General features: G+C 36.7%; 2 protein-coding genes across 4 annotated transcripts in view; both read right to left on the minus strand.

Annotated features, from left to right (window-relative positions):
* The window catches only part of KIAA1958 (KIAA1958 ortholog), a 107,154-nt gene extending 100,717 nt beyond the window's left edge, over positions 1–6,437 (minus strand). For 2 of the 3 annotated variants that reach the window (XR_004956352.1, XM_016126322.2), the window contains exon 1: positions 6,285–6,375. The gene's annotated coding sequence lies outside the window, so the exon portion shown is untranslated. Of the gene's footprint in view, positions 1–6,284 lie in introns of all 3 variants that reach the window. The other variant, XM_016126326.2, reaches the window with a different exon arrangement.
* Positions 6,438–11,248: 4,811 nt separating this feature from the next.
* Positions 11,249–25,528, minus strand: part of HSDL2 (hydroxysteroid dehydrogenase like 2) — a 37,855-nt gene continuing 23,575 nt past the window's right edge. The window contains exons 9-11 of the mRNA XM_016126350.2: positions 24,656–24,805; positions 21,878–22,006; positions 11,249–12,007 (exon numbers count right to left, since the gene is read on the minus strand). Coding sequence (XP_015981836.1) covers positions 11,895–12,007; positions 21,878–22,006; positions 24,656–24,805 — 392 coding nt within the window. The 3' untranslated portion in view covers positions 11,249–11,894. The remainder of the gene's footprint in view (positions 12,008–21,877; positions 22,007–24,655; positions 24,806–25,528) is intronic.

The following is a 25,528-nucleotide window of genomic DNA, read 5'->3' on the forward strand; positions in this document are numbered from 1 at the left end:
CAGAATACAATAGAGTAGGACTTAGCAAACTATGGCTTGCGGACCAAATCCCGCCCACTATCTGGTTCTGTACATAAAGTTTTACTAGGACACAGTTATGCTTGTTCATTTACATATTCTCTGGCTGCTTTTACACTACAGTGGCATAGTTAAATAACTGTGAAAGCAATCTATGGTCAACAAAGCTTAAAATAATTACTTACCATTTGGCCTTTTACAAAAAAGGTTTGCCAAACCCTAAAAAAGAGTTACATATTTAAGATACTTAAGAAAAGAAAATGTAAGCCAAGTACATATATTCAGCCAAAGTGAACTTCGAGTGTAAAAGCCAAATAGTTTTAAATATGAAAGTAGATATTATTCACATGAGCCATTTATGGGGATTTAATGAGCTTCAGACTATCAAAGGATTACAGAAGCCTTAGCATTAGAACTTGTGTTGCACACTGAATATATTTAACTGTAGACCAAGATCAATGATAGGCAAAGGTGACAGTCATATGTGATTTGCATGGGGGAAGAGACAGAACTGAGGAATCTGGGGGAGCAGGAACTGAATGCTCTAGGGGCTCGATTATATATGGAAGAATAAGGAAGGAGTCACAGACGACTCCTAGATTTCTAGACTAGGAAAATGGATGAAAGGTGGTACCATTCACTAAGTTAGGGAACACAAGAAAAGACACATATGAAGAGAAACGCAAGTCAAATTTCGGGAATGTTGAATGTGAAATGCTTGTGGCGTATCAAGTGACTATGTCCAGTTGGTAGCTGTATACATTTAGATTTCAAGAGTGAGGCTCTGACTGGATACTGGATTCAGGGGTCATCAGTCAAGGAATGTATGAAATGATCAGGATAGTGCATAATTTACCACATAAGCAGCAAGACCAATGTCTGAAAAACAGCACCAAAAGAAACATGTCCTTGGAATTTATAAGAAATTATCATCAGCACTTCCACTGAATTTGGCCACACTGATATTCTCCCATATTCCAAACCAATTATTAAAAATTTTCAACTTTAAACTCTTCAAAATAAAGTATTTAAAAATAATCGATATGAAGAGTGAGAAAAAAAAGGCCTTTGCCTACCCACTTCATTTTTATGGCATACAGAGTTGATCATATTGCTGTATATTGGGCCTTGCAATCAGGTGACAAAACCGCCAAGAGAGCAAGACATAAAAGGTGAAACCACTACAAAACTACACAAATTGAGTGCAGTTTATGTATGAAAGATAATGGGTGAAGGAACAGGCTGTGTTATGGGCTGAACTGTGTTTCCCCAAATTTACACAAGTCCTAACACCCAGTACTCCAGAAAGCGACTGTATTTAAAGACAGGGTTTTTAAAGAGGTGATTCAATTAAAGTAAAATGAGGTCATTTGGGTGAGTCCTAAGTATATGGACTGATGTGCTTATAAGAAGAGGAGATCTGGACAAAGACAGGCACACAGGAAAGACCATGTGAAGACGCGTGAGGAAGTCAACCACCTACAAGACAAGGAGAGAGGCCTCGGAAGGACCCAGCCCTGCCAACATCTTTATCTGGGATTTCTAGACTCCGGAACTGCGAGAATAAATTCTTGTTGTTTAAGCCACCCAGTCTGTCATAATTTTATGGTGGCCCTTGCAAAATAATCCTAGCTGGGTAAGAGTTCATGAACATTGTTAACTCTACCCGAGAAGTATGAAATCTCTTAGCAAAAAAGTGTAGCTTTTGATATATGGTGATTATGCCTTAAACAATATGATGATAAAAAAATATTTTTTTAATAATAAATATTTATCAGGGACTATATTTACAAGGGAAAACCGAAAGGACATGATATCTGCAATTAGAAAAGTATAGAAAAGGTTAAAGTAGTGTTTTGAGGAAAACCAAGAAGAGAGAATCCAACCAAGATATATCCTATAGTGAAATTAACTGAAAAGGTAAATAAATAATTCAAAAACAATCTATCCAAGCAAGGGAGAGTAATGGAGGCAACTCTGAATAAACCTCTAGAATTCAGAATTTTTTTTTTTAATTTCAGCTAATGAAATTTTTGATGATTAACAAACGAAACATTTCTAGGCATCAAATGAAAAGATATTTGCAGTGGGTATTAATGGAATTCTAATTCTTTGTCAGTTTTTTTTTGTTTTGTTTAGCAAACAGGTAATAATTCTTAACAATTACACACATACCACATCTTGCCCTGCATCTAGGGCTACAGAGGCAACAGATTTCAAGAGGAGAGTGAAGAGGCGGGAAAAGCTGTTCTCTGAGACCTGCTCCCTGGTGCTGGGACAAAGTTCAGGCAGATCAGAAGGAAAAATGCTACGGTAACAATGTATAATGTTATATAATAAGACTTTTAATGTTTTTAAACGTTTCCTAAATGTTTTAATGTCTTCTTAAAGATTTTTAAAGTTGTGTTTCACACAAAGTTGCACAATTTATCTTCTGAGACATATGTTTTTCTTTCTGTAAAAAAGGGTCAATTACTAATGTCCTAGATCATATCGCTTTGCTTTGTATTAAGTGTGATAAAGTGTTTCTGAAAAACATCTTTGTCGCTAGAAATAGGAAAAATTAAAAAATCTCTCCAACTGTTTAAGACTTCGCAAAACAAATTTGAATAACTGATGCCTGATGTGCCTTTCCCCAAAAAAATGTATTAAACTTTGTTGACACTGGATACGAAATAAAACTTAAAAAATTTGCATTTTCAGTACTTTTGGTTTCTTGACCTTTATTTGAATTTGAGACTAAGCTTTACCAAACAACAGAATTTACACTGTAACTAGCCAACCACAGTCCTCATTATGGAATCTATGCAGTGCATTTGTTACCTAGGAAACAGACCAGAGCACCGGCAGAGTGCAATTTCAGTATAGCAAAAGAATTCTCAATCATACTGGTAAATAAAGTCCATAAATCAACTAAGCAGAAGCAAAGTTAAGAAGTATCATGTAAGAGTAAAGCTCTATGAAAACTTTTTTAAAGAAAAAAAAGAAACCTGTGGGTCTCCTTCCCGCAACTATGTAGCTCTCTTAAGTAAATATTATGAACAGGTTTCTTTACAAACACAAACTGCCAGAAAATAAACTGTTCAAAATAAATGGCTCCTCTCCAATCTTCAGCTTCTCTATTTTTGACAGTATTTAAGAGAAAAGCTTCTTTAGAGCCAGCCTCATACATCTGGTAACAGAATATTAATCCAAGAATGAATTCTACATTTTCAGCAAGCAGCAAGGGTTTGTGCTATTCTTAAACAATGCAGGACCACACAGAGGTCACTGTTCACACATCCCTCAGTCAGACCTGCTTCCCCATCAGCCCACAAAACACTTCATGAAAAAGGACTTGAAAGTCATGAATCTATTATAAAGAATAAAATTGTTGCTTTTCAGCTTTCCATTTGGTTATTACTAAAGGTGATACTAATAAATTGAGGATTCAAAGTAACATAAAGTAGCCATTTTAAATTTCCTTTAATGGTACCACACTGATAACTAACAAACAGGGAAAGGCTAGAAAAATCTATGGATTTTAAAGCCTATTAAATTTAACTATGAACAGCTTAGTGTCGTTTTAAAAAAAAGAAACTGATGAATGTCAGTTTATACTACTGAGGTGTATTTAAAATCCAACCTTTTGATAATACGAAATAAAAATTTCTGAAAGTAGAATTTGTCATAATATCAAAAGCAGAAAAAAATATCCACCATAAAAAGTGAAAAATAACTTATATGCTTTCCTAAACAACAATGTACCAGAAAGGAAATCAGTTAAAAATATGTAAGTTTCTCTGGAATGCCTCTGATTACACTAAAATATTATACAAAAACCAAAAAATTGATATCTACATGTCATATTCAAAAAACAAAACAAAAAACAGGTGTCATCTTTTAGCCAGCTCACAAAAAGACACTAACTACACTGCCAATCCCAGAAAACTATTAGGCACAACTACAACTCTGCCAAGCAATTCTCAACACAAGTCACAATACTCTCTTACTGTTTAGTTTATACAGTGACTCTTTGTTAAACCTTATCACTAAGACAGTCTTGTAAATAAATACATAAATAAGCAATTCAATTTGTTAGCTTATTTTTTTGAATACTTCTAAGAGCTGATGAAGAGTTAAGAGCTGAAACTCTAGGAGTAACAGAATATTAATAGAACTCCATTCTACATTCAAGGATAAAGCCTGAACAAATTTCAATACCTATCCTCTTTGGGCCATCCTTAATGAAAAAGGAAGAGGAACCTCGCTCAAGGGCCGATCAGTAACTCACACTGAGCTGTGTGCCTTTGTGTAGTTTCAACTCATTTACCTAATCTAGACTGGAAGTCAGAGCAGGAACTAATAAAATTTTATCAACTCTAAGAGATTAGCATGATCATTGCTAAATGTTACCTCTTCTACCTTTTAAGTGTACAAAAATGTACACTCCAGGCATTTACAAAATTAGGCATGCACTAATATTAATCTGTAAACGTAACTAGGGCAAGAATCTAGGATGAATTATTCTCCTAGAAAAAGACTATTTTAGGCATACCTGACTCCTCTTTATGACAAAAATCAGCTTGCCTAATTAAAATCACATTAGATTGTATATTGTTTTCTGATGAATTCTGACATCTTCATGAAAATTTAAATATTTTTGTTTTTCCTTCAAGATTAGATAATTTTTAAGTTTTCTGAAAGCCTCCATTTTCTATATGTAACTGTACATATAACTGTCTGAGTGCCTCCAAAACAGTTGTTTAAAAAAATCTTGGTAATTGTGAGATTTAAGTTTGCCAATACAGATTCTCATACAATAGACAAAAATAAATACAAGTCTCCAGCAATGAGAAGTAGATTGAGATTAATACAAAAATACAATTTCGTACCTGTGTTAAAAATCTAAATCTGTAAAATTAATTTTCTGGGTGTTTATTCAATTTCATGTAGTATCTAAGTATCTGCAAAAGTATAGCAAACTGTTTATAGGAAACGTGGCCAGGTAAATAGTATAAAACAGAAATATCATCTACGTTACTTTTCCAAACACTCACATCCACTAATTTACAATCCAATTGTTGCGTTATGTACAGAGAAGAATACATATGATAAAATAGGAAAAGCACAATCACAGGGGGTTTAAATCAGTTCTAACTTTCACGTTCTCCCCATATGCTGTGAAAGACTTTCAATCTCAAACGAGCAAAATTAAAGGTTTCAGCCTGAACGGAAAGCTAGATAATTGTTTACTGAACTCCAATTTAACCTCCACCGAGGAAGCTGTCACCACCTGACTCGCTTAACTGTTTAATAGGTAGAAGACTCTGTCACACTAATCCTAAAGAGTCTGGGATACAACAAAACTTTACCTCAAACTTTAAAATATACGTACACAAAATTTCGTAAGAATCACATCCAAGTTCATCTTTTATTTCTTGCCTTTAAGTCGCTATCTTAATCTTTAAAAAAGAAAGAAATACGCAAGCAAACCTGCCACCCTGAAATCACAACCATCCTTTGATTTACGTTTGATTTGGATTTGATTTTGGTTCGCCCAACCTCCTTCTACCCAGGGAAATAATTTCTCGATGTATTTGATAACAAACACAAATCACTGTGCGCAGCCTCAGATTGGGGGGCGGGGGAAGAGCCTTTCGGAGAAAGCCCTCCTCCGTTAGAAACAATAAATAAGGGACCGAAGCGATGCACGTTCCTTCACACACGCCCCAAACGCACCTCGGCGTGCCTCCCGTGGGGGACACAAGTCGGGCAAAGCCCTGATCCACCTCTCTCCCTCTCTCCGCAACCATCTCAAGACTTGGAAACTAAGAGAACAGATCTTTTCTTTCTCCTTCCCGCCCTCTTTCCCCCCTCAAACGGACCCAAGAGCAGGAGCAGGCAAGGCAGACCCACGCAACGCGCCCGCGCCGCCGCGGCGACTGGAGATGCTGGGCGGCGGGCCGGCCCCGGGGAGGGGACCGCAGCGGCGCCCCCCGGAGCTCGCTCCGGGAGCCCGCTCGGCCGCCTGGGATCTCCGCCCCTCACGCCCCCAAGCCCGTCGCCGGCGACGTCCGGTCGCCCGGCTCTCTGCCCTGGCTCTCGGCCTTCCCACCCTCCCCCCCAGAGGAGACAAAAGGAGGATTCAGCCGGGTCACAGCGCGGCCGCCGAGGGGGAGGCTGAGCGGACCCCAGCGCAGCCGCCCCCCACACAAAGGGACTCCCCGGCCCAGGTCGCCGCGTCGGCGCGCACGTCCCCGCCCCGCGCGCGGGCTCTCACCCACCTGCAGGTGTCTGTGCGTCTGTCCATAGGAACGCGGGCGGCAGGGGTGAGGGGGGGGGGCCTGCGGGAGCCGGGCAGCCGGGGCGGGACGGGGCGGGACGGAGCGGCGGGAGGGAGCGCGGCCGGAGGGCCGAGGAGTGCAGGCAAGTGGAGCGGGAAAGGCGCCGGGCGGCCAGCGGACGGAGGTGCGGGGCCGGGGGCGGGGGGCGCCAGCCTGGCTCGCCGACCAGCGAGCGCCGCTCCGTGCGCCCCGGGCTCCTGGCGCCCGGTTCCGAGCGCGGCTGGCGGACGGGCGGGCGGGGGGCGGGGCGCGGGCGGGGCGGGGCCGGAGAGCGGGGCGGGGGCTCGGACCCCGGGCTCCAGCCGGCACCGGAAACGCGCCGTGGTCCGCGAGACCCACAGGAAGTGTGTAACGACACCTCCTACGACGCGCACCGAGCTCGCAGTTGTCGCTGCCCGCGGGGAGTGTGGACCGACCCTTCTACGACATACGCGCGCGCACGAGCTGGGTCTCCGCACCCCGACAGGTGTGGAACCCACGATCTCCAGTATGGTCTGAGCTGGGCAGCACCCACTCCTGCCTTACGACACGGCCCGCGGTCCCCGCTGGAGTTCCATACAGCTCCGCCTAAATGCTAGAAGCAGACCATACAAGACCCTGTTCCGTGTGTGACAGGTGTGTGGCACCTGTTTTAACACGCTGAACAGTCAGTCACCTGTACACCACCTGGGCATGTGCAAGAACACCTCTGACCGACAGACACACAACCCAGCCACCGCTGCCCTGTAGAAGATCCTAATCCAACCGCAACACACAGACCCTTCCCTTGGAAGGAGCGGGGCCGCTTAAAAACACCTAAAACGCACTGAGACTGGGAAGCATGCACTAACATCATCTACACTGCTGGGCACAACAGAGGTAAGGCTGGATGTGCTACATGCTACCAGGCGCCCTCCGCCCTAATTTTACCCAGCAAACACTTTCAGAGCACTTACTATGTATGTGTCCAGGGTTTACAGTAAGTGCTTAGCGAATATTAATTTATTTAATCCTAATAACTACACGAAGTGGGTGTTAGCATTACCATTTTACAGATGGGGAAGCTTGCACAGAGAAATTAAGAAATCTGCCCAAGATCACATTGTGGCTGGAGGAACCCAGATTCATCTCAGGGCAGTCTGGCTGCAGAGTCCATGTTCTTAACTCCCTGTCTACTTACAGCACTGAGCCTCTCCAAAAGATAATGGTAATAAGTAACATTTAGAGCATAGCTGATTAGCCATATGTGGGACGCATATCTTGGCCTCACCCCAACTGTGACAGAGAAACCTTAGCCACTCCTACCCTTGGGGTAGGTAGAGAAGAATATGACTGAGGCAGAGAGAGACTAACTTCAAAGGAAAAAGGATTCTTAATACCTGGCTCTATTAACATTCTTCCTGGTCCAGACTGAATGAAAAAAATGCACATTTTTTGACAAAATGATGTACGTTAAAAACAGTTAATTGCTACATATTTTAAATATGTAATACTGTGGAGAAATTGGAACCCTGTGTACTGCTGGTGAGAGACACTGGCATACCCGTGTTCACTGCCACTTTACTCACAATAGCCAAGAGGTCGGAGCAGCCCAAATGTTATGGATGGACGAATGTATAAAAATGTGGCATGTCCATGCAATAGAATACTATTCAGGCTTAAAAAAAAGAAATGTAGTCACCTGATACAACACAGATGAAACCTGGAGCTTTCCCACTAAGATAATAATCAAGGATGTCCCCTCTCACTGCTACTATTTTTCAACATCGTACTGGAAGTCCTGGCTAATAAAATAACAAAGTTATACAGACTGGGAAGGAAAAAACAAAACTTCACAGATGATACAACTGTCTATGCAAAAAAATCTGAAGTAACTGACCAAAAAAAAAAAAAATCCTCCTGGAATTACTAAATGATTAAAGCAAGCTTGTAGGATGTAAATTTAGTATACAAAAGTCAGTTGCTTTCCTATATACCAGCAATGAACAAGTGAAATTGAAATAAAAAAAAAAAACACATTAGCGCCCCACAAAATGAAATACTGAAGTACAAATCTAACAAAATATGTTTAAGAGCTATATAAAGAAACCTACAAAATTCTGATGAAAGAGATCAAAGAACAACTTAATGGATAAGAAGACTCAACATTGTCAAAACATCTGCTTGTCCAAAACTGATTCATAGATTTAGTGCAATACCAAAATTATTTTGTGGGTATCAGGAAAATGATTCTAAAGTTTATATGTAAAGGCAAAAGACCCAGAATAGCCAAGTCAATACTGAAGAACAAAGTTGGAGGACTGACACTGCCTGACTTCAAGACTTACTATAAAGCTGTAGTTACCAAGGAGTGTGGCATTGGTGAAAGAATAAACAAATAGATCAAAGGAACAGAAGAGACCCCTGACTTAGACACGCATAACTATAATCAATTAATCTTTAAAAAAGGAGCCAAGATAGTCTTTTCCACAAATGGTGCTTGAACAATTAGATATGCACATGCAAAAAAAAGTAAATCTAAGCAAAGACTTTACAAAAAATTAACTAAAGATGGATCACAGATACAAAAGTATAATGTGAAACTATAAAACTCCTAGAAACTAACAGGAGAAAACCCAGATGACCTTGGGAATGGTAACAACTTTATAAATATACTACAAGGCATGATTCAGGAAAGAGATGACTAGTAAGCTGGACTTCATTAAAATGAAAAACTTATGCTCTGTGAAAGAATGTCAAGAGAATGAGATAACAAGTCAAGAACTGAGAGAAAATATTTGCAAAAGATATGTCTAACAAAGGGCTGTTGTCCAAAATATACAAAGGGCTATTAGGATACAACAAAAAGAAAACAAACAACCTAATTTAAAAATGAGCCAAATAAGACACCTCACCAAAGAACAGAGAGAGCCAAGTAAGCAAATGAAAAGATGTTCAACATCTTGTTATTAGGGAACTGCAGATTAAACCAACGAGATACCACTACACACACCACTACACACCTATTAGTGTGGCCAAAATCCACAACACTGACAATATCAAATGCTGATGAGGATATGGAGCAACAGGAGCACTCATTCATTGCTAGTGGGAATGCAAAATGGTACAGCCATTTTGGAAGACTTTGACAGTTTCTTACAAAACTGAACATACTCTTATTATACAATCCATGTATTTTCCTTCACACAATTTGCCACACTAGAAAGTCAAAGTATTTTCCTTTGTGTTACTTCTCTATTGTTCTTTCGTTAAGATATTATATTAGCTCAACTTCTAACCATCCCTTTTGAGTTACTCATGTTTGAATGCTCCCATGTATATATATAGATATATGCAGTATAGATGTTAATAAATTCTATTTGTTTTTCTCTTGTTAATCTATCTTTTGTTAGTCTAATTTATAGGGCCTCAGCTGAGGACTTAAGATATAGAAAAAAGATGGGTTTTTTCCCCCCTATTTAAGAGGATTAAGAGGCATACTATATGAGGATTTTTTAAACTACAGGATTACTAGCAACAAACCATCTTTAAAATAATGTCTAAATAACTTCACTTAATCACTAAAAAGCCCAACAGTGTGACTTCACTCCATACCAATCTTGTTTCAGAAACAGGGCTCCATTGGCTACTGGGCAACACACGAAATGGCCATTCAAAACTTCTGGGAATATCTAAACTTCAACAGATTTATTGGACAAATTCCAAGAAAAGGAAACACAAGTGAATTGATTGAGGAGGATGTGGCAAGAGAAAAGGTTTCAGGAATGTAGGTGTGATCACCTTTACTTCTAACAGAATAGTGCAGTACTTCCTAGTAATGAGCATAAAGGGGCTGTAGATGACCTCACCGAAGTCCAATTACTGATGTGAAAACCAGGGCCCTGTGGATTTTTTTTTTTTCCTTCGATATCCTAAAGCCTTTCCATTAGGAAGTTCATGTTTTAGTGACCAGAACCCCAGAATTCCTGCTTCACAATATTTTCTACTTTGTATTTCCCATTCGGAGAATGCAGAAAAGTGGGGCAAGAAGTCTTTAGAAAACTCCAGTAGAGAAAGTTGACAACATCTCATGTGACTTGGGTCCTCACATCGCTAGAAATGACTGGGAGATGCCGAGGAAGTTGTAAGGCTACCATACAAAAGTCAATCCATCTGGGCTTCATGGAGGGGGAGATGAGGCAGTCAAGTTCTATTCAAAGCCAATGTACAGGGAGGTTTTTTTGGGACAGGGCTTGTTAATTTTGGCCTTGGGCTAGTCCTTTCTCATCTCTGATCCTCTGTTTCTTCATTTGTAAAAAATACATTAAATCCCCTAACATTATGATTCTATGTGAAATGTCAGAATCAACTAAATTGCTTAACAGCATAATAATAGTAGAGTAGAAGATGAGAAGTAAAAACATTACACTCAACAAGTATTTTTAACTGATTAAAATGAACCGTAAGGACTTTTTTTAAGTTCAGCTTTTTTAAAAAAAGACAAACCATTTTATTAGTTTGCTAGGGTTGCCAGAACAAAAATATCACAGACTGTGGCTAAACCAATGAAAACGTCTTTGAGTTCTGAAGACTGGAAGTCTAAGATCAAGGTGTCCACAGATTTGGTTTCTTCTGAGGCCTCTCTCCTTGACTTGCAAATGACGTTTTGCTGTGTTCTCACATGTTCTTTCCTGTGTGCATCCCTAGTCGCTCTTTTGCACCCAAATTTCCTCTTCTTATACAGACACCATCTTAAAAATTGCATTAGGGTCCACCCTAAAAGCCTCATTTTAACTTATCACCTCTTTTAAAGGCTTTCTCTCCAAATACAGTCACATTCTGAAGTACTAGGAATTAAAATTTCAACATATGAATTTGGGGGGCAGATAATTAAACCTCTAACAACCATCTATTGTTCTCAGTTCAAAACATTGTAACCAAGTGCATACTTCTGGGGAGAAATTATTTTATTTTAGGACATTTCTACATACTTTAAAATAGGATACATACTGTGATTAGTTGAATTACATTAAAATTTTCCTGTAGAAAACTTACACCTGGAAAGTGAGTTAACAAAATGAAGACTGTCTTTGTTTTACTAGACTTCAAAATAGTATTAAGTAGTTTAGTATGTGATTCCTATGAAAATATATTGTAGATCTTCTTTAAAATAAGTATTTAAAAATCTAAAATATTAAGAATAGTATATAATCCCTCATTAAAAATTTCAGAACCAACTAGCCTCATTTTACATGGGAAGAAGCTTTGAAAAGAGCTAATTTTACTGTTTGACCCTGACTAGTTGCTCATGATACTTTTCCTAGAAGAAGATGGTGAATGGTTTATAATGCTCAGAGGACGAAACTCATAAAACATACAAAACAGAATGTCTCAGAATTCCACTTAATGAAGCTTATGTTTGATTAGCTAGCTGTTTTAACTATAATTTCAAGTCTTATAGATACAGAAATTCTTTTTTTCAGAACAAACATGCATAACCTTATACAATAGAGAAGAAAACAAAATTAGATTTTAACTGTTGAGCTCTTTTACTTTTTGAGCTTAGAGGTCGACACATTTTTTTCTTTTCTTTCACAGCTTGGCCTGCAACTGGTTCATTAGCTTCTCCAATTTCATTGCTAGGGCCATGTTTCCCTTAATCTTCAATTTTCCTGACATGAATGCCATTGTTGGTTTTAGTTTCCCTAAAAGGAAAAATGAGAGAGCGAAAATTATCCTTTAGTGCCCTTAGAAATATAGTGCTTCAAGACCGTGCATTATAAAAGAATCTCCTTGAGTTCTATAAACCTCTGAAGCACAGAAATTCGTATTACAGCCTTTTAAAAAAATTATTATTATCATTATCTTGGGAATCCCAATTCCTAGACTTAGATGTTAACAATATCTTATAATATGAAACAGTAAAAACAACAATCGGAAAAAGATTATAGCCGAAAGCTGAAGATGCAACATTTGTTTACTAGTTTAGTGCCCTCAAGGATAGATGGCCCTCAAATGAGTTGAGGTAAACAAATACTATCTATTTTAGTTAATTCTCCAATCTATTATAGTTTATTAAACTTTTAACAATTTGAGTTTAGGTTAAAAAAATCAAATGGTGTAAATGTATATAATATTCTTGGTGATCATTAAAAATATAGGTATGGGCAAAAAGGATCTGTTAGCATTATTTTAACCACAGAAATGCCAGGATATAAAGCATGAGCATTAAAACTGAATTATAGCTAATAACATATAATAGAAGCTCCATGGAGGGAAAAAACTTTGCTTTTATTTGCAACTCTCATTTGAGTGCTTGTATAGGGACTGACACACAAGAAAATTAATGAGGAAACTGAGGCTCAGAGAGAATTTTGACTTTCTCAAGGTCTAACAGCTTGTATATGACAGTGCTGCAATTCAAAGCCAGGTGTGTCTCATTTAGTTTTCTGAGTTATATTATGCCAACTTATATATAGGTCATATCTACAGAAGGCACATTATGTATCTGGTGCATTAGTAAACCTTTACTGGACCACACACAGGCTCTTTGTAGAAGAAAATGTGTAGTTTAATATATTGTGTATATTGAGATACTAAACATTTTAATTATTAGGAGCTATACAGCAGTTGTAGCTAAACATTACAGATTGGGTACAGATAGAAAAGATCAAGTCCAATTCTTTTATTTTAATGAATAAACTGATCTGTGTACTATTCCAAGGAAACGTGATATTAAAATACACAAATTTGCTATAGCCATGTCATGCTGAACAAGCTGGATTCCACCTGATCTCGGAAGTTAAGCAGGGTCACTGGGCCTGGTTAGTACTTGGATGGGAGACCACCTAGGAAGACCAGGTACAAAATAAAAAATAAGGGATTGTAAGCTGACAAGGTCCTTGCAATCTGTGAGTCGACCAAGGGTTGCTTCTCTTTAAAAAAAAAAAAAGAAAAGAAAAGAAAAGATAATTTTTATTTACATGGAAGATACTAGAAGATCTTTATTCTTTGAAGGAACAGAACAGTCCTTCCAAAAACAGTACTGACATTTGAGTGGTCTTCAGCAAAAACCTGGCTCCCTGCTGTCATTCTACAGTGAAACCCAATAGTCCACAAACTCACTAGAGTCCACTCATGCATACACAGCTTCCAATTAGCTCTATAGAGCTTTGCCTATAAGGATAAATGGACATCAAATGGAGACTAAAAAGAAAAACATCCCCAAAACAAAAACGGATAAAAGCAATTTGGAGGAAACAGAGAATATAGGTGCAGAAGAAAAGTGAAACAAAGTAAATGAATAACAAATAAAAAATTCCATAAGTCATGTCATCATTGATAAGAAAAGATATAACACCATGTATCAAGAACAAAATGGTGAAAAAGAAAGGGGAAGAAGAGAAACACAGGAAAGAAGGTGAAAAGGAGGAGGGAATAAAAGAGGTAAAGGAAAATGAGTAATGAGAAGAAAGGGGAGAAGCAAAAGAAGGGGAATGGAATTAGGTAGAGTTGAGAAGGAAGAAGGGGGCAGTAAGAGAAGAATAAAGAAATAAGAGTAAGCATTTGGGAATTAAAATTTGGTAGACTATATTAAAATACAACCAAGACACTTGCAGATCTTCTGGCCACAGCAGTATCTACTGCAACAATCTCCCTCCCACTATTGCAAAAGCCTTCCACCATCAACCCTACCTGCACCAATAACTGTTTCAAATAGAGTCTCTCCTTAATACAAAAAAAAAAAAAAAAAAAAAAAAGTAATAGAAAGGAAAGAATAAGAAGGTAAATCAAGCTTCTAAAAAGTGAGATGATTAGAGATCTAATGTTTTCTCCAGAAAGTGAGAACTGAGAAAACGGAGAGAACTATCATAGAAATAATAAAAGATACATTCCCAAAGAGCCAGCCCATCAAGTACCTAGGAAAATGAAAGAAAAAAAGACCATACCACCTTCTATCACTGTGAAATTTCAGAATACGACAAAGAAATCATTTTGATTCTGAAGCTTTCTGAAAGGGAAGGGGTGGATACAAAAGATTAAGAAAAAGAATAGTATCAAATTCTCAATGGTAATCTTAGAAGATGAAACAGTGCCTTCAAAATTCTGAGAGAAAAGCTATTTCAACCCAGAAATCTCTACCTAGCCAATAATCAACGTGTTGATAGAATACAAGTAGTTTTAGATATTCTCTAAAATTACCTCTTTGGATCTTTTCTCATGAAGCTACTGCATAATGTGTGCCACCAAAATGAAGATGTAAAATAAACCAAGAAAAAAGATATGGGATGCAGGAAGTAGGAGATTAAATGCAGGAGAGAGTTAAAGAATTTTCTAGGATCACAGCTGTGTAGCAGGCTATTATAATGACCTACCTACCTGTTCAGACTGTAACAAGACAAAGGGCTCCAGAAAAAAGAAGACTGCCAGGTAATTTGACACATTTAGCAGAGTAGAAAATTGCATCAAGAGGTTCTGAGAGGAATACAGGAAGACTTTGCTTAGTTTCTTTATAACTATTCTAATGGGGTAAAAATAGGGCATTTTTTACATCCGGGAAAAATAAAAGTTCTCTCTGAGAGGAAACATATACTATTTGACTCAACAGCAAATTAAATCATAATTAAACAGAGAGTACTGATTTAAGCAAAATGGTGAAATAACTATATTGGGAGCATGAGGGAAGTGAATCAGAATCAAGGTACTATAAGAGAATTTAATTCTCATCTATCAGTCTTTAGATTAGTGAATCTAAAGAAAACAGTATCAGTACTATAATATACTACAACACTGAAAAATGTGATAACGTTGAAAAGTGTAGAGTTAAACATTGAAAGAAATACCAAAAAGACTTGAAGATTACCTGTGGGGAACAGAAAGGGGAAAGGCCAAAGAATGCTTTTTAAATACATATGCTTTTAAAAACTCAGGTGAAGTTCACATGACATAAAATTAACCATTTTAAGGTGAACAATTCAGCAGCATTTAAGTATAGTCATGATATTTTATAACCACCACCTCAATTTAGTCCCCAAACAATTCATTATTCCAAAAGGAAATCCTTTATGGCTTAGCTGTTCTCCCTCCCTCTTAGCCCTGACAACCACCAATCAGCTTTCCATCTCTATGGATTTACCTAGTTTTCCAAATAAATGGATTCATATGATATGTGATCTTTCATGTCTGGCTTCTTTCACTTAACATGTTTTTCAGGTTCATCCATAAAATAGTACTTCATTTATTTTTATGACTGAATAAAGTTTCATTTTACATATAATAATTTGTTGACATATAATAATTTGTTTACCCATTAATCAGTTGATAGACATTTGTGTTTCCATCTTTTGGCTACTGTGCATAGTGCTGCTATGAACATGTATATACATGTATTTGAGTATTTGTTTTCACTTCTTTTGAGCATATATCTAGGAGTAGAAATGCTGGGTCCTATGGTAATTCTAGGGTTAACTAAATGGGTTTAACTTGTGGGTTTTACTAAACCTATACATCTGTGGTCAACTGCTCTTAAACAAGGTTGCCAAAACCATTCTATAGGGGGAAAGAATGACCTATTCAACAAACAGTGCTAGGACAACAAGATATCCACTTGCAAATAAATGAAGGTGGACTCCTGTTTACACCATATACAATATTAACTCAAAATGGGTCAGAGGCCTAATGGTAAGAGCTAGAACTAAACACTCTTAGAAGGAAACATAAGGGTAAATCATCAAAGCTGGGGTTTGACAAATGATTCTTAGATATAATAGCAAAATCACAAGCAACAAAAGAAAAGCGGAAAAATGGGATATCATCAAAATTAAAAACTTTTGTGTTTCAAATACATCATCGAAAAAAGTGAAAAGACAACCCACAAAAAATGGGAGAAAATAGTTGCAAATTATACACTCGATAAGGGATATCTTCTTTATATGCGCAATATATAAAGAATTCTTAAAACTCAAAAACCAAAACGCACTCAATTAAAATGTGCAAAGGTCCTGAAAAGACATTTGTTTAAGGAAGATAAAGCATATCACCAATAAGAGCACAAGAAAATATGCTGAAAATCATTAGCCGTTAGGGAAATGCAAATCAAAACCACAATGAGATATCACTTCACACCCACTAGGATTGCTATTAAGAAAAAAAAAAGAAATATAACAAGTGTTGGTAAAGGTAAGCATGCAGAGAAATAGAAACCCCGATACACTGCTAGTAGAAATGTAAATGGTATAGTTATTATAGAAAACAATTCTCCAGCAATATAAGAGAAAAACATACATCCACAAGAGAAACTTGGACACAAACGTTTATAGCAGCAATATTCAACACAGCCAAACAGTGGAAATAACCCAAATGTCTGCCAATAGATGAACAAATAAACAATGGTATATTCATACGATGAAATATTAAGTCATAAAAAGAAATGAAGTACTAATACATGCTACATGGATTAACCTTGAAAACATTATGCTAAGTGAAAGGAGCCACACACAAAAAGTCACGTATTGTATGATTCCACTTATATGAACTATCAAGAATTGGTAAATCCATAGAAAGAGAAAGAAAGCACATTAGTGGTTTGCCATGGGATGGTGGAGGCTGAAATGGGGAGTGTTACTTAAATGGTATGGGGTATTCTAGAGTGATGTAAAGTTTTGAAACTAAAGATTAGCGGTGGTTGATAGCATGGTAAATGCACCAAATTAAATTCCACCAAACTGTATACTTTAAAATAGTTAATTGTATGTTTTGTGAATTTCAATTCTATCTTTTTAAAAAAAGGGATGAAGTACTGATATATGCTACGTCAAGAATGAAACTTGAAAACATGCTAAAAGAAGCAACATGATGAAAGAAGCCAGTCATAAAAAATCACATATTGTATGATTCTGTTCATGTGAAAGTCCAGAATAAGGAAATTTATAGAGATAGAAAGTAGGTTAGTGGTGGCTGGAGGCTGGAGGCAGGTAGATGGAGGATAAGGGGTTAAGAGCCCGTGGGTATGGGGTTTCTTTTTCAGGTCATAAAAATGTCATAAAAGCAACCGTGGTGATGGTTGTAAACATCTGTGAATATGCTAAAAACTATTGAATTATATGATTTAAATGAGCAAATTGTATGGTATGTGAATTATATCTCAATAAAGCTGTATAAAAAATAAAAGCTGTTTAACATATAACAATAAATTGAATTAGTAATTTAAAATTTTCCCACAAAAATCCCAGACCTAAATGGCTTCACTGGTTAATTCACAGGATATAACATCACTACACAAAAATTAATTGTAGTGATGGATACTAGCAACAAACAATTAAAAAATAAGACAAAAAATTTCTCTAATAGAATAAAAAGAATGAAACACTTAGGGGGTAAAGCATGAAACATAAAAGAAAGAAATGATAAATTAGACTTTATCAGAACTAAAAACTTGTAATTCAAAGGACATCAGTAAGAAAAACGAAAAGATAAGCCACACACTAAGGGAAAATATTTGTAATTCACATACATCTAGAATTTATAGAGAACTTAAAACTTAATAATAAAAAGACAAGTCAATTTAAAGGTGAGTACAGATTTGAATAGACAGTTCATCAACTATAAATAGCCATTAAGGACATGAAAAGATGCTCAACATCATTAATCATTAAGGAAATACAAATTAAAACCATAATAAGATACCACCACACGCCCATGAGAATGGCTGTAACAAAGACACTGCCATTTGTGACAGCATGGATAAGCCTGGAGGACATTATGCTACATGAAATAAACCAGACACAGAAAGACAAATACTGTATGATCTCTCTTCTATCTAGAATAAATTTGAACTCATAGAAACAGAAAGTAGAATGGTGGTCACCAGGGGTGAGAGGTAGGAAAAATGGAGATATTGGGCAAAGAGCACAAACTTTCAGTCATAAGACAAGTTCTGAGGATCTAATGTATAGCATGGTGACTTTAAGTAATAATACTGTATTGTATGCTTGAAATTTGCTGAGAGTAGATCTTAAGTGTTCTTACCACAAACACACAAAAAAGGTAACTTGGTGAAGGGTGGATTAGCTTGCTTGATTGTAGTAATTTTACAATGTATATGTGTATCAAATTCACCATATCTTATACCTTAAATGTATAGTTTTCATTTGCCAATTATACCTCAATAAAGCTTTAAAAAAAAAAAGAAGAAATTAATATGTTATTGACAATTTGGAGAAACTGGAACTTTTATACATTGCTAAAGAGTATATTAAATTTTATAGCTACTTTAGCAAACAGTTGGTAATTTCTTAAAAAGTTATATATCAACATAACCATATGACCCAGCAATTTCACTCTTACGAATCTACCCAAGGGAAATGAAACGATATATCCACACAAATACATGTATGAGAACATTCATAGTAGCATTATTTATAATAGCCAAAAATTTGAAACAATCCAAATGTCTACCAGCTGGTGGAGATAAATAACATGTGGTATATCCATATGATGGAATACTGTTCCGTGAGAAAAAGGAACTGCTGTTAATACATGCTGCAACGTGGATGGATGAATCTCAAAAGCCTTATGCTAGGTGAAAGAAGCTAGACAAAAAAGACTATCTATACTGTTTGATTTCATTTATATGAAATGTCCAGAAACAGCAAATCTGTAGAAATAAAAAGCAGATGAGCATTTTTCTGGCTAGGAGGTAAAAATGGAGGCTGACTGCAAAGAAAATTTTGGGGGTGATGGAAATGTTCTCAAACTGAATTGCAACTGATGGTTGGTTGTATGGCTACAAATTACGAAAAACCATGTACCTTCATAATGGGTGGATTTTATGGCATGTAAATTATACCTCAATAATACCGTTTAAAAAATAACTTTTAAAAACAGCTAGTAGGCACAAAATCCTATATATAATCCCTCCTCCCGATATATTAATCAGATAATCGAGTACATTTTCTTTCTATCACAATGCTTTACCATACAGCGGCCTCTACTGGTGAAAAGGAGAGATTTTGATTACTTGATCCCTAGGTGCCTTAAGTTTTTATATTTATAATGTATCTACTATTTATATTAGGTCATAGAAATGGCTATGGTTTCTTAAAAGAGAATGCTTAGGATTATAAGGTCTAAACTGTGCACATTCAAAAGAAAATAAAGAACAAAATGACATAAGAAGTAGAAGCAAACTCACTCCCAATCTAAACTGTTGCTATAAAATAAACCTTACAAAAATGCTTTTTAAAAAATTACTCATTTAGCTGACTAACCTCTCCCACTGAATTCAGGAAACAGAAAGCACATTCACATAAAGTTATAAAGGGAAAGCCCATTATCACAAGTTTATGTAATACATAAATAAAATGTAAATTAAAGAAGTAACTTTATGATTAAAAGAGCCCAAGCTTGGACATTAGCTTAGATTCAATAGTATAATGATTAAAAGAGCCCAAGCTTGGACATTAGCTTAGATTCAAATCCTGGCTCCAATATTTACTTATAATGTGACCTTGGGTTTACTATTTAATTCATTAATGCCTCAGTCTCCATTTTTATAAAATGGAGAAAATATTTTATCTAAAGACATTGTTTTGAGTACTGCTTAACTCACAGTAATCATAAAATAGATATTCACTATAATTATTGTTATATCTATGGAGAAACTGATACATTTTTATTTTAAATGATCTAAGTTTAAAACACTGGATATTTATAGATTCGAATTTACCAAACATTAATTGAGTATCTGCTATGTCTAAACCACTGTGTTTAAGCTTTATTGAGAAACAGTTGAAATACTAAACAAACACTAAAGAGACAACTGCAAATGGTTAAAGAATTAACTTCATTAATATTGAAGATGTTATACAAGAGACAAAGAAGGACCCAGCAAACCCGCTTCTGGGTATTTATCTAAACGAACCCAAAACACTACTTGGAAGAGAAATGTGAATTCGTATGTTCACTGCAGCATTATTTACAACAGCCAAGATACAGAAGCAACCTGGCAGTGTCCATCAATAGATGGATAAAGAAGAGGTGGTACATTTATACAATGGAATATTACTCAGCCATAAAAAAGAATGAAATTTTGCCATCTGCAACAGCATCAATAGACCTAGAAGGCACTGTGCTGAGTGGAGTCAGACAGAGAAAGATAAATGCCATATGATTTCACTTACATGTGAAATCTGAAAAACAAAACAAACAGAAACAAACTCATAGATATAGAGAATATTTTCATGGTTGCCAGATGGAAGAGGGGTTGGAGGGTGGGTGAAAAAGGGGAGGGGATTAAAAAGTAGAAATTGGTACTTATAAAACAGTCGAGGGGACGTATAATATAAAGAATATAGCCAATATTATTGTAATAAACATGTATGGCATCAAATGGGTACTATATTTATCAAGTGATCACTCTTTAAGTTATATAAATGTCTAATCACCATGTTGTGCACCTGAAAGTAATATAATATTGTATGTCAACTGTAAATTAAAAATAAATAAAGACATGTTATAATGTATTAAGTTAAAAGATTGCCAAATAGTAATACTACTACACTATTTTCATAAGTATGGATATATATTAATATACATTCACATATTTACATAAATGACTATAAACCAAAATCAACTGATGGTCATCTTTTAGTAGTGTGATAAAGAATAATTTTATCTAATTTTTTCTAAAGGGGATTTTCTGATTTTTGCACCATAAATATTTAACACAACTATTTAAAAAAAAAAAAAAGGAAAAGTTGAAGAGACCTCAATTAGTAATACCATACACAGACTAGCTCAGATAATATGTAAGCTATTAGCATCCTGGATAAGAATTGGAAAGCAAGACTTACAGGGCACAGAATACACTATGATCTTTAATTTTTGAAGATTAAAACAGAACAAAGAATGAATAATATTCATAATTCGTTAAATGAAAGAATCTTTAGAATGCTTTGAAGTGCTGCTTCTAATAAATATATGTGTTATTTACTGTTTGGAGTAGTGTTCTAAGAGTAGAATATAGAAAAAAAATTACCCTTAAAATTCTTCTGGCACAGTTAGAGGTACATGTACAGAACAGAAAATCATGCAAAAGGTTCTCTTGGTTAGGGATCCCCTAGATCTCTAACTGGGCCATGGGAAAGGGCTGCTATTTCATATCACGACAGTTGGCAAGATTGAAGGATGACTTTGCTCTCAATAAATGAGCTCCAGCTGAGTTCAGAACCTCTGTTTATTCACATGTTACTGAAATGATATCTTAGTCCAACTAGCAGAAATGAAGCCCACTTTGAAGTCCTTCTGAATTGTCTCTGTGTTGTCAACATTATCTTATTAGCTTCTCGGTCAGGCAGAAAGGACATTCTAATATCTACTCCCGTTTGACAGTTGAAGTGCAAAGGGCAGGAGAGGTAACAGTAAGAACCACCTTCCCAAGACTATGTTCTCTTCAACAGCTGCTAAGATTCTACTGCTACAAATACTTACGAGTCTTAATTAATTGGAAAGGAATGAAGCCAAAAGTTAGAACTAAATTTTCTTTGATCAGTAAATTAATATAGTTGAAAACTTACCTGAAAACATTTTTACAAAATCATCAGTAGACATACTCATCACCACATCTGCCTGGTCAGATGGCTCTCCATATCCGACATTCCCACTCTTGCTTTTAAGATCAAGAAACCAAGTTCCACCATCTTCGCCTACACAGAAGATAAATATATAAATGCCAAAGAAGCCCTTTTCCTCTTAAACTTAATAACTGCTACAATTAGAATAATCTTATATAATGCTGTTTCCTGGGCTAAAATCCCCAAGCCTCTATCAAATTCAGCAAATATTTATTAAGTACTTATTAAGTGCCAGGCACTAAGCTAAGCTCTGAAGACTCTTCAGTAACATAGTTTTTAACAAAAGAGGAAGTGGAGGGTGATGTGGAGTCGGGAAAGCCCAGCTGAAGCTGGGAATCAAAAGTTAAGTAAGAATTAGCTAGATGAGGAACTGAAAAAAGTACAGTAGGACCAGGAAGTAAAAAGAGAGCGGACGGTGGCATCAGATGAGCTCGTAAAGCAGCTCAGACGCAGAGTACAGTGAGCCATGTAAAGGATTCGCTGACTTCATCCTAAGGGATATGCTGTGGAAGGAGAATGACACAGACTCGTGTTTTAAATATATCACCTTAACAACAGTATAGAGAATATATTGGAGAGGGATAAGAAAGGATGCAGAAGACTGGTTAGGACAATGTTGGGTAATTTTAGAGCTTGAAGATGTATGTCTGGATCAGGATCATGGCAATGGGAATGGAGAAAAGTAGCCACATTTAAGAGGGAATGTCAAAGCAGACGAGACTAGGTAATGGATTAAATATGAAAAGGAAAATGTAGGGAGGGTACATAGAACGATTTGCTAGTTTTAGTCTTGGGAAATGGCAAATACTAGTATGAGTTTTACTGAGAGAGGACTACTGAAGAAGAGCAGATTTAACAGGTAGTGCCAAAGGCAGGTATTGGTGAGTTTTTTTGGACATTTTCAAAGTGAGGCATCTTTGTGACAGACAAGTGAGAATGTCTAATGAAGTCTGACTAGGCTAGAAATATAAATATATAAGTAATGAATGTATAAGTAATGAATGGTCATTGAAGTCATATGAGTGGCTGGAGTACACTAAGGTCTACAGAATATAAATAGTGCTAGAGGAGCATCTAACTCTGGAGACTGAGAAGGCGTCATTATAGAGAGAGAAGGAAAGCAAGGAAAGGAAGCATTTCTAGAAGGAAAGAGCACTCAATGGCATCAAATGCTGCAGAGTGGTGATAGGGTAGGGATGACAAAGGCCCCCTGGGGACACAGAAGCAACTGAGGACCGTGGTGAAAACAAATTCAACGGAATGGAGAAAAATGATACCAGAGCAGGGTGAATTGTAGATGAAAATAAGTTTTGCTCTGAAAGGGAAAAGAAAGACAAGAGGGGGATTTGGGTGAAGGGGCAGTTATTATTACTGTTGTTTTAAACATAGAATAGACTGAGAATGTTAAAATAGGCTGCAGAATAAACAGGTAGGAGAGGGGATATTTAATAGCACAAAGTCTCTGAGGAGGCCAGGGGAAATGGTACTTTGCTACTCGAAGTGTGATCCATGCATGCAGTACTGTCATCATGTGACAGAAAGGCAGAATTCAGACCCCGCCTCGGACGTACTGAATCAGATTCTGCATTTGAGCATGAACCCGGGCAATCAGTATGAACATTAAAGCCTGAGATGAATTCATCTAGAGTTGAGCTCTGCTCTACCAGGAGGGAAAGAAGAGAGGATAATGCCTATAAATAGTTAATTTAATACAGATGAAAAGAAACTGAAATTTATTTGTAGGCTTCCGTTACCTCTGTGAAAGACATGGGCTTATTTGCTGAGACTGGCAGGGAAGTGGCGAAGAGAGAGACGGAAGATATGAGGAACACTGAGATTTAAAATAGTCACTGTGGAAAGTGGGGCAGTAGGCTGACCACAGAAACACAGAATTCTGAGGTGCTGCTTAGACCCCAAGCGAAGAGTGAAGAGATGAATTTCTACTGGTACAGATCCACTGGGTGGTGTCATTTATTATCTATCTATCTATCTATCTATCTATCTATTTAATTTTTCATTTCTCCAGAAAGATTTAAAAATCTGGATGCAACTGTGACTAAGGTTTTGACAGGTGGTGACATAAGTATGAAAGGTCCAGAAGTTCGACCACAGTCAAGGAAGTAACTTGAAGCAATGGAAGATGGATTTTCAGACTAGAAAAGGAAGTAAAAACAGGATGGTGCAGATGGATTAAGAAAAAATAAAGGAGACGAAGGATAAAAGAGTGATAACGTCAGAGTTTGTGTACAATGGGACTGAGGTAACTAGTTCTTAAAACCGTCATTAACAGGTGTTAATACTATATTGAGAAGAAAAATATTGAGAAGTTTAAAAAAGCTAACTATGTTCAAACTGACTTGAATAATATCAAATATAAAAATGACAAGGTGCCCATGATGGATGATAAATTACTGTATTACACTACCTGTCATAATCCATATGCCCCTCTAAATAGGATTTTTTCCTCAATTACATATGCCAGGGAGTTATTTAACACTGGAAGTAACTGTAATGAAATTTTATATTACATGTGTCACATGCACTGATTTTAACTTAAAAATACACATCCGTAGTTACTTGTTATGCGTAAATGTCTAACTTCTGGGTAAGTGTTCTGGATACAGCCAACTAGCCAGTTGATTACTACTGGAGGCTGATTTTCTTCCAAGAGTTTGAAACAACCTACTTTGTTTCATAAAGTCTTCAGATGATCAGACTTACCGGAGAGTTCAAACTGAAAGACTGCTTGGGTGGCTTTAACAATGTCATCACTGAGAGAGTCCTTAACAATTCTAAATGTTTCTTCCACAGCTCCAGAACGTGGTTCTGCTGGTGGCTGTGGCTTTTTTCCTTTCAATTCTGGAACAGCACCTGTAAAATATTATTGATGTAAATCGCTGTAAAGCCTAGGCACTATAAAACCACATACCAAATTAATTAGTTAGAATATATTTGCTAATCAATTAAACCTGTTTGAGCAAAATGCCCTTACATACACTGAGTGACATCTAAAAGCAGAAATCAAACCAATGGAGTAACAGCCAAACGCATCAATTAAGATTATAAATATAAATGGTTTATACTCTCTAAGTAAAATGCTGACTCTCAGATTAGGTTAAAAAAAAACCTACTAAACTATACAGTGTTTATAATAAATGGACCTAAACAAACTACTGGAGTTTTAGGGGTAGTAATCAATCATTCTTTTATCATCCTCTCTGACCTCTAAAACCAAATGAGAAAAAAACGCACCAGAGTCAGAAAGATGGAGATCAGAATATCAACTGTGTAATTGGTGGAGTAGAACTCAAGATTGCACTCAGTAGACTATAACTACGTAAGCTTTACTGGGAAAGAGAGCACTTCAATAACAAAAAACAAAGACACACGGCTAGCAGCCCCTGACACAGCCTCTCCTAAGTTCACACTAAATAAATATAAAAATGCAAAAACAACTAAGCAAACACTAAATATCACCTAGACTGAAACACAATCTACTGTCAGAATCTAGGAAGAAATGATCAGTAACTTTAAGGTAGAGAGAGTCAGCCTAAGACTCGGCTCATCTACATGAAGAGAGGGTCTTACATTTTA

The sequence above is a fragment of the Rousettus aegyptiacus genome, unplaced genomic scaffold (assembly GCF_014176215.1).
Source record: "Rousettus aegyptiacus isolate mRouAeg1 unplaced genomic scaffold, mRouAeg1.p scaffold_m13_p_3, whole genome shotgun sequence".
Classification (NCBI taxonomy): domain Eukaryota; kingdom Metazoa; phylum Chordata; class Mammalia; order Chiroptera; family Pteropodidae; genus Rousettus; species Rousettus aegyptiacus.